The 10,090-nt window shown below is 35.8% G+C and overlaps 1 protein-coding gene and 1 pseudogene across 1 annotated transcript; one reads left to right on the forward strand and one right to left on the reverse strand.

Moving 5' to 3' along the window:
• The first annotated feature begins 52 nt into the window (after positions 1–52).
• LOC110097616 lies at positions 53–842 on the forward strand (annotated as a pseudogene).
• A 1,742-nt stretch (positions 843–2,584) lies between these two features.
• LOC110097615 (probable LRR receptor-like serine/threonine-protein kinase At3g47570) lies at positions 2,585–9,660 on the reverse strand. The gene is made up of 6 exons (XM_020824108.1): positions 9,154–9,660; positions 5,781–7,935; positions 4,696–5,030; positions 3,292–3,584; positions 2,905–3,092; positions 2,585–2,661 (listed from the first exon to the last, which is right to left on the reverse strand). Exons 1-6 carry the CDS (start codon positions 9,658–9,660, stop codon positions 2,585–2,587), a joined length of 3,555 nt encoding a protein of 1,184 aa, XP_020679767.1.
• Between the last annotated feature and the right edge of the window lie 430 nt (positions 9,661–10,090).

The raw sequence follows: 10,090 nt of genomic DNA on the forward strand, positions 1-10,090 counted from the left end.
TATTTAGATCCTTGTTTAATTAATTGCAAGGTTGCAACAGTGGCTTGGAAGGCGCAGCACTTTCTCTGGTGGAGGTTGCCCGGAACCCACCGGAAGCAATAAGCCGTGGAATCTTGTTTCCGGTGGAGGTTGCCGTGGAAAGCGCAGCACTTTCTACGGTGGAGGTTACTGGAAGGCGCGACTGGAATGAAAGATGGAGGAAACAAACTCTCCAGTACCCGGAAACAATAAGCCGGAGGAATCTACGGCAGCCGGCAATTCCGGCAGCAAAACAACCCCGCAATGCTCTGTGATCATCGTATACAAAGCCAAGATCGGTAACAAGCTCCGCAGGGTAACGGTAGTGTGGAACAAGACTCTCATCAACCACTCCCTGTCCAACTCCGTCGACGGTTCCGACGGCAGTTGCGATCCACCATCCACCTGCAGAGTCGATCTCAAGCCATGGCCCTTCTGGAGCAGGAAGGGTTTCAAATCCATCGACGTGGGCGATCGGACCTTTTCTGGAACCTTCGCCACGCCAAATTCTCCGGTGGAGGTTGCCCGGAACCCACCGGAAGCTACTACGTCGCTCTCGTCAGCGGCGAGGAGGTCGTTCTCCTTCTCGGCGACTTGAAAGAGTGAAGAGACGGCGAGAGTTGCGTGAGCGTTTTGGGTTCCATAGTAAGGGCATTAAAGTATTTCTCATGGATACAAACAGCGGGAAGCAGCCGAAACGCGGGTGTCTTCCGCCCGACGTGAGAAGCAACTGCATGACGCAAAAATTTCGAGAACGGAGCACGAACGCGTACTCCCAAACCACCTCTGGGTTACGTTTTATACAGTGCAGCAGGGAAACAGCCGTCCCAAACGAAGCCTTAGGTTCAGCGCGGGGCCAAAAGCGGGCAGCTTTACCGAAATTAAGTTGAACATTTTGATAATTTATGAAGAAATTTGGTCTTACTATCTTAATCAAAATATAAGTCAATATGTAATTTAAAAATAATTTGAATTTGATGATCATGTATTGAAATTTTGTACCAATATCAGTGTAATTATATGAATATTTTGTCTATAAAACTTTTTGGAAGATTAATGAGAATGTTTTGAGTTATTTTCTATAGGACTTGAAACAAATATATGGTGCTTGTTCATGTTTGAGTCAGGAGCGGAATCAGCTTTAATTTTCAGGGGGCAAATTTATAAGTAAAAGCATAGAGATTATATATATATATATATATATATATATATGGACTTATGATTCTTTGTACTTGATACATAATACATGTTAAAAATATCATCAACATCTTATATAATGACAATTATTCTTAAACAAAAATTAGATTGATGTATGGATGATTTGTTTGCAAAAAAAAATTAAAAATTAAAATAATGTAATTGATTAATAATTTAAATTCTACAAAATATATGTTGGAGTTGCCTTAAATTTGGCTCGACCCCTATTTGTTCATATCCTCGATCATTGTATGCTTCTCAGATATGTCGAGGCTCCAAGGGGGCAGCACCCCCTGATGTAGTTCGACTTGCCCTATCAGGTCACGGAGTCAAGGGGCAACGCCCCTGCGGGGGTTTCCGAGGGCAGCACCCCCGAAATAAATTTTAGTTGTAAGGATATTTTTGGATTCTCTTTGTATTTGGTTCGTCGTTTCCTAACAATAATACCTCTACATAATGTGTTTAATTATGTTGGGAGCAATCGCCTAAAGACCATAATATTTTAAAAAAATTAGGGAGGTAATTGCCTAAAAACCCTTGTAATAGCACATCTACACAATGTGCATAATTCTGCTAGGGAGGGCATGATTAGTTTGTGTTAAGGGGGCATCATTCGAACTCGATTTGAGCTTTTCTAATCGTGCTCATGATTAGTTTGTTTAAATTAATACATTCTCATATTTGATTTGTGTTTGGTTTATGTTCGTTTCATTTTGTGCTTACCTAGTTTTAAACAAACAAGCATTGTCGAGCCTACAAACAAATAAATACATCGAGCATGTTCGCAAACATATCGAGCAAAATATTTCGAACTACTAAATGAGACAATTTACAAACATTTTCAATGAGTGTTTCCAAGCTAACACATGGGCATGTTTGTGAACATATCTAGCGAGAGTTTTCAACTATCAAATAAGTCCTTTCAACAACAAATTTAACGAGTATTTTCGAGTTATCAAACAAGCCTGCAAAATGTTACTAAATAATATTATAAAATGAAAATAATTGTAACTAAACAATACATAATATCAATTAGATACTTATAATTTATTTAGCTAATATATTAATTAATTCTAATTTTATTAATCAATAATTATTATATCATGAAATTATAATAAATGTAAATGGTTTTTTCATCATTTTATAATCAAAATTTTAATGATTTTTTTTAGTTGAAACCCACAGAAGGGGCCTACGCGTTAATATAAGGAAAAAAATACAAGGTGCTTAAAGGGACCTCTAGCTCACTACTGCTCTAAAGAGTTACAGGAAAAGCAAAACTAAAAGGGTCCTAGAACCGGAGTTCCCTGCTAAGCACAATACAAAGAAACCTAATAACATTCTAAAACAAAGGGAAAGAAGAATAGACTCAATCAGCACAATCTTCCCAAGCAAAAATTGGTCCTGCACAATGAGAACTAGCCTCCAAAAACCTGCAAAACAGGCCTGCAAGGACACTAAAGCAAAATAAAGCACAAACAAGCGAAAAAAAGGATTCTGCAAATAAGTATTATAGAGAATGAAAAGGATACTCCAAGAGGTCTTCCTCATCACAGAGATATACCCAAATAGCAATAAATACAACATGTAGTGGGAAATACTGGTGAATAGAATAGATTTAAAAAGAAATCTCCAAACGGTAACTACCACAAAATCACACGGCTGGAACTGCCCTGCACAAAAAATTACCAGCCATAATCCAAAAGTGAAACAGAAACCAGGAAGGAGCAGCAAGGAGGACCAAACAGACCAGCATTTCACCGAGATCGCACAACCCCACAAGAACAGACAACGAAAACCACAGCAGAAAATGATTCCAGCCAATAGAATGAGATCTCGAAACAAAGGAGCCATCAGCCAAAGCAGAAACAAAAATTCTATCATTATTTAGAACGCATGTAAGGAAGACCCAGACGGTCAAGTTTCACCAAACCTCTAGTGTCTTTAGGGAGAGTATTTTCATAAAAATCATTGAATCAACTAAGGTTACAACCATTTTTAGCAAGAGAATCATCCACAGCATTTCCCTCCCTCCAAATGTGTGAAATAGTGTAATTGATGCGAGATAGCCAATACTTGATATCCCTCAACATATAAAAGTAAGCAGGGTTGGAAGAAGAAATTCTCTCAAGATAATGAATTAAAAGCAAAGCGTAAACTTCAATCCAAATATTAATAATCCCAAGAGAAATACAAGATTGGATCCCAAATAAAAGAGCCTCGATTTCAGCTTGAATGGCGCTAGTAGCATTCGAAGGGCCCGCAAAAGCCATAATGACAAAACCATTAAAATCCCTAATAACGCCACCACAGCCCGCATTCAGATTATTCATGGACCCATCAGTATTAAGTTTAAAGCAACCCTCCCTCTATTTTTTCCAAAACACAAGATAGTCCATAGCATTAACAGTTAAATCACTAAAAACTAACCCAAAATCACCAGCCACATGAAGACAACCTTTGAAAGAATTAGCACTTAACAGCTTAGCAACATAAAGTTGGAAAATTTTATCTCTAACTTTAGTAATCACATTAAATTTTAACGATCTTATTCACAAGCTTTGTATCAAACAAGAATCGAGTTTTTATCAAGCTTCTAATCGAACTTCATGTCAAGCTTGTTCTCGAACTTTAAACACAAACATAAATGAGTTGAACATAAACGATGTTGTTCACAAACATAAATGGGGAAAAATAATAATAAATAATAATAATAATAATAATAAATGGGTTGAACACCTAGTTATTCAAACTTATTTATTCAAGCATCAAGTATTTTTTTAAAAAAAGTTCAAGCTTCTTTGCTTAACTAACAATCCAAACGAGCTTTAATCAAGCCAAGCTGCAAGTAGCTCGTCTAACGCTCGGTTCATTTGCAGCCCTACTTTTTGTAATATTAGATTGATGTATATTGGTTGTGGCTCTATGCTTTGCTATTAAATGAAAAGAAAAAGAAATTTCTTCCAAATAGTTTTTGAAAATCTGAACTGATGCAATCCAATACTATGTGACATGTTCGGTATACGAGTTATGTTGAGATGGGTTGGGACAGGGACAGACCTGAGATTTGGGAGGATGGTATAACAACTGAATGTTGGATTTGTCAAAGTTTTAGGCTTCGTTTGGGACGGCTTATTTATTTCTTTTTAAAGCGGCTTTTTTGTATAAAAATTTTAATTTTTGCATTAGAAAGCCGCTTTAAGAAGCAATAAAAAAGCCATTTCAAATAAAGCCTTAATCTTAAAAAAATAATTTATGAAACCCGTACAATTGCAGCTAATTAAGAACTCTAAGCAGCTAATTAAGAAAATAAATTTATCCATTAAAAAGAGGAATTCATAAAAAATGCTATGAAAGTTAAATATTATTAATAACTTTCCTAACTTATTCACTGATACATTTCCATTTCATAATCAAAATTTCATTTCTTTTTTCATACATTTAGTGATTCAGTATGTTTTCAAGTGTCTTTCTAATTACATTCAGTTGATTTATCACATCAACTACTTTCATACGTTGCTTTGGATCATCCAAAGAACATAAAAGACCTATTTTTATAACTGAATCTAAGCATTTGAGTTCCTCAAGCATATCAAACCTGCTGTCCTGAACTCTGTTTTGAGCTTCTGATATAAGGCATGGATCAATGATCTCCATGAGATTATCAATATCTGAGCTCTCTGCATAATCCCTTAGACTTAGATCATGCTTAAATATTTCATCTGTTGGCCTTCTTCCTGTGAACAGCTCAAGCAACATTATTCCATAGCTGTATACATCTCCTTGAGGAGAAGATTTACTTCCCATTCCATATTCTGCAAGATTTTATCCAATAATAAGTTAGATGTTGCATAACTATGAATTCTTTGAATAAATATACATGTATTATATCAAATAACAAATATATTTATATTCTAGACTTCATTATCATGTTAGCATAAAATGATTGATATGGTCGTCCTCCTGTACAGGGGAGGAACTGTGTAGTGGTGAGGGAGGGCAATTGCCCCCCTAAAAAAATTAGAACTCTTAGTATAATATGAGCTATTTGTAATCTACCTCCTAAATTTTATTTTTTGGCCCCAGTTAACCTTTTTTTCTCGCAATTTGCCCCTCTAAAAATCGAAAAGCCACTTGGCCACTCGCTATTTTCATCCAATTATGTTGAACTTTCCTAAAACTAACAAAAAAGTTTGTGAAAAGCGATTATGTGAAAAATCAATTATTTTTGCACTCTTATATATATATTCTTATTTTTTTTATAAATTTGCCACTTGCCCCTCTTAAGAACTAAGGTTGGTTCCGCCCTTGCTCCCGTAGTGGGATAAAAGTTTGACTTGTTGTTGTTGTTAGCATAAATAAAGTAATAAAAGTGAACTATTAATAGATTTCAACATAAATTTTCAATAAGACATATCTAAGAATATCAGTCATAACATATCTTTAGTAAGTTGTGATAACTTCTTTTTTTTTTTTTCATTTGAAATAGACCTTTCAAATTAATTCAAATTAAGCTAGCTAATAAATTATCAAACTTGAGCTGCTGTGAGTATTGGAAAACTCACCTGGAGGAACATATCCAATGGTCCCTTTTATCCCAATCGATGCAGCTTGATTGTCATCTATGTCAAGAAGGATCTTAGCTAACCCAAAATCACCCAAATGAGCCCTCATTTCCTCATCTAGAAGGACATTGCTCGGCTTCAAATCGCAATGCACAATAGGTGCATGGCCAAGATTATGCAGATAATCAAGTGTAGAAGCCACATCAACTGCTATGCTCAATCTTTGGAGGAAGCTTAACTTATCTGTTTTAGTAAAATATCCCCCTTGATGAAGCCACTGGTCCAAGCTTCCATTAGGCATGTACTGAAGTACTAATGCTATGAAACTATTCCCACGAAAATCTATAGATGAGCAAACTGTCAATATCTTCACAAGATTTCGATGCCGAATATCTCTTAATGCTTCGCATTCTGCCATGAAACTCTTTAATGCACCTTCTCGCTCTAGATTCAATACCTTCACAGCAACAATGGTTTCACCAGGTTCTATAATTCCTTTGTAAACAGAGGCAAAGCCCCCAACTCCAATCAAATTAGAAGATGAGAACTGATTTGTTGCTTTTAGAAGTTCAGCATATGAAGTTCTTCTGAATTGAACTTCCACTGGATTGAAAGAGAGCTTCTTCTGCATGTGTTTGGCACAACATAAAATGATGAAAATAAATATACCAAATGATAAACATAAGATAATACCGATGACTGGAATGACTATCTTGAGTGCAAGCTTTAGATGTTTTTTTCCATTTGAACTCCTAGAATGCTCATGATCACATAATGGCAAATGGAGCTTATTATCACCTCCGCACAGTTGCTTGTTCCCATATAGTGACACTGCAGTAGAGTTCTTGAAGACACCATTTGCTGGTACTTCACCTTTCAATTCATTGAATGATAGATTCAGAAGCTGAAGCATCTTGAAATTCTCAAAAAACATTGGAATACTCCAATCAAGATTGTTGCGTGAAAGATCTAATTCGCGCAGGCCTTTCAAGAATCTCAAAGATTGAGGAATGGCGCCTTGGAATGAATTGCCTTGTAGAAATAGATATTCTATGCTCATGCAATTTCCAAGACTACTTGGTATTTCACCTGACAGCTCGTTGTTGGCAGCTGCAAACCAATTCAGATTTGTCAGTTTGCCAATTTCTACCGGCAAACTCCCTGTAAGCAGATTATTTGACAAGTCAAGGTGCACTGAAAGAGACTGCAGACTGAGCACTTCTTTGGGGATTTCACCATTGAATCTGTTCCAAGATAGATCCAGCTCCTGCAAGTTCTCAAGCTTTCCAAAACTGGAAGGTAAGCTTCCACCAAACATGTTGTTGTGCAAGTAAAGTTGATTCAACTCAAAAAGATTACTCAGGGAGTCAGGAATTTGGCCATTAAATTTATTTCCTTGCAAAGTCAGCCTATGCAGGCTCTTAAGCCTACCAATGGAGGGTGGTAAGGAACCTGTCAAGAGATTGTTATCAGCTTCAAAAATTAAAAGATTGACAAGGTTGCCAATTTCAACAGGAAGATTCCCTGCGATCTGATTTTGAGCAATCGAAAGCACAGTAATCCTAAAAGAAAGATTTGCTAAAGAAGTTGGAAGAACACCTCCTAGTTTGTTATCAAACAGTTTAAGCATCACTAAAAAGCTACAGTTGGCCAATGACTCCATGAAATCCCAATCACTGTCCTCATTAGCTTCTAGATGATTTGAATAAAGCAACACCCTCCATAAAAGTTGTGAATTTCCAAGCTTCGAGGGTATGATTCCACTGAATCCATTTACTGAGAGGTCAAGTTCAATAAGATGAGATGCATTGGCTACTGAGGCTGGAATTGAACCATGAAAGTGATTGCTGCTCAGCAGGAAATTCTGTATATATGGCAATGTGACAAACATTGATGAAGGCAGAGTTCCTTCCAAGTTGTTGAATCCTAAATAAACACCATAGAGTGATGAGAGGTTGAAGAAAGAGGGAGGAAGCTCCCCAGTGAACTTGTTTCTTTCCATTTGTAGAAATTGGAGATTAGCCAATCTTCCTATGCTCTCAGGAATGGAGCCTACCAACATATTTTCTGCGAAGTCAATAAACTTCAGAGACGATATGTTACTCATGGAAACGGGAATTGTTCCAGTGATGTTGTTTTCTGACAAGTTGATTTCCTGCAGCCAAAATGAGCAGCAAATGAACAAATCAATGCTTTTTTTAGCTTAGTTCATTGAATATAAGCTGAAATGTTCTTGTATGACTCTTGACTTAGGGAGTTGAACGTAAAGCCAAATATTAAAGAAAAATGCCAAAGTCAAGTTAATACCATTCAAAGATTGTTGCGTGCTAAAAAATTTGAGTAGATAGAAATTATATTTCACGTCTTAGCGACGCACACAAATATAAAGAAATTGACATCTATCGGAACAAATGAGATTTTTTTGGACCAACGGGTGTTCGTTTTGCAAATCATTTTCACTCGAATTTTCTAAATAAAATGAGCTATTTTAAGGACATTTTTCTACAATTTTTCGAATCCTTAAAAGAATTTATATGAATTTTTAGCTTAAAATTAAAAAATTAAAATAATTACCAAAATCTCTTTTAAAATTTTATTATAAAATATTATATCCACTTAAAAAGCTTTTTAAAAAGAGCCATTTACAAGAGGGGCAACAGAGAGTATCTTAGGGAATAAGAGAGAAAAAGATAGGAGAGAGAAGGGGAAAATTTGGTTTTGGGCGACTTCAAGCCATTTTCGTCCGTTGGCCTAATTGAAAAACTTGTTTGTCTCGAGGTATCTCTCATAACACCTATCTCATTTTTTAAAAATGTGAAATTTTTTATCTAATTTTATGATCAAATTATTGTTACCTTTAGCGAAACATACGGATAACTTTGCACTGGTAAACTTTTAACCGCATACTTTTTATATGTTATGGAGATTACAATTATGCAAATTTTAAATATTTTATGAAAATTTTATGGCTTTTTTTTTTTTTTTTGAACTTGCCCAAATTTCATTAACTCAAAAAAGGAATTATAAACAAAGATCCAAAAGAGGCCAAAACCAAAAATTACAAAGCTATAATCACCCAAATAAACTATAGATTGCAAAGTAGCTTCAAAAAGAAAAAATTATCCAAAATTAGAGAATTTGTAGGCAACAAAATTAACTAAAAACCCAGTTGAGAATTAAATAATCCAAAATTAGAGAATTTGTTGTTATGGTTTAATAATTCTTATTTTTCTCGCATACAAAATTTCTTGTCATATAATAATAAACGCTCTAAACTAGAATGCTAATAGTATATAATCTTGCCTTTAACCCATTCAAAAAAAAAAAAAGAAAAAAAAAGAAAAAAAAACCATTGGAACACATAAACTCATACCTGCAAATTAGACATCAAGCCGATCTCCCTAGTGATTTCCCCTGTAAACAAATTACTCCTCAAATGAACAAACTGTAGTTTCGAACAACGAACAATACTCGTCGGAATCTCGCCGGTGAGATAATTCGAATTTAGGATTAGACTCACGAGATTAGAAAGTCGGTCAATCTCGGTCGGAATAGCGCCAATAAGATTGTTATCGACAAGCACAAGCGATTCGAGGAAGGTAAGATTGCAAATGCTTGGCGAAATGGGGCCAGCGAGCTGAAGCGAGATGAGTCTGAGTCTTGTGACTCGGCCGGTGATGCTACAATTGACTCCTTCCCATTGACAGAAATGGAGGGAGGAGTTCCATGAGAAGAGAGAGTAGGTGGGGTCGGTAAGAAGGGATTTGAAGTGAAGGAGAGCGAGTTGGTCGGTGGAAGCGGTGGTTTGAGGAGAATGGGAGGGTGATGAGTTGCAGAGAAAGAAGAAGAAGAAGAAGATGGAGGGAGTGATGAGATTCATTGGGAAGAAGGATGAGCTCAACAACAACAATGGAGGATTTTTACTTGAGTTTGCGGTTTATATATATTGAAGGGGAAGAAGAAACCTGCTTGCTTCAATTATTAGCTAATTATCAGAACATGAATAATAAATTTTGGGAAATTACATATACAACATTTCAATATTATATATTTTATTTGATTTTTTTTGGCCCAAATTATATTATAAAGATGAAAAGGTGTACAAAGAAAAAGTTAAAAGCAACCACAAAACCAAAATAGCGACCTCAAAACAAAAGAAAAAGGTGAAAAACACAAAAAATACAAGAAAAAAACAAAATCGACTGAAAGAATATCAGTCAAGGTTAGGACTCAGAATAAGCAAAGCACTTCAAAATATGAGACCATTGCTCCCTCGGTTGCATTTTGAGAGTTTTATTTGAATTTTGATA

The sequence above is a fragment of the Dendrobium catenatum genome, unplaced genomic scaffold (genome assembly GCF_001605985.2).
Source record: "Dendrobium catenatum unplaced genomic scaffold, ASM160598v2 fragScaff_scaffold_1659, whole genome shotgun sequence".
NCBI lineage: Eukaryota > Viridiplantae > Streptophyta > Magnoliopsida > Asparagales > Orchidaceae > Dendrobium > Dendrobium catenatum.

Coding starts and splice junctions, on each gene's coding strand:
- LOC110097615 (XM_020824108.1), bottom strand. CDS start 9,660: ATGAATCTCATCACTCCCTCCATCTTCTTCTTCTTCTTCTTTCTCTGC. Junction 3,093..3,291: donor TATATGTTGAGGGATATCAA/GTATTGGCTATC, acceptor AAATAATGATAG/AATTTTTGTTTCTGCTTTGG. Junction 2,662..2,904: donor TCACTTTTGGATTATGGCTG/GTAATTTTTTGT, acceptor GTGTCCTTGCAG/GCCTGTTTTGCAGGTTTTTG.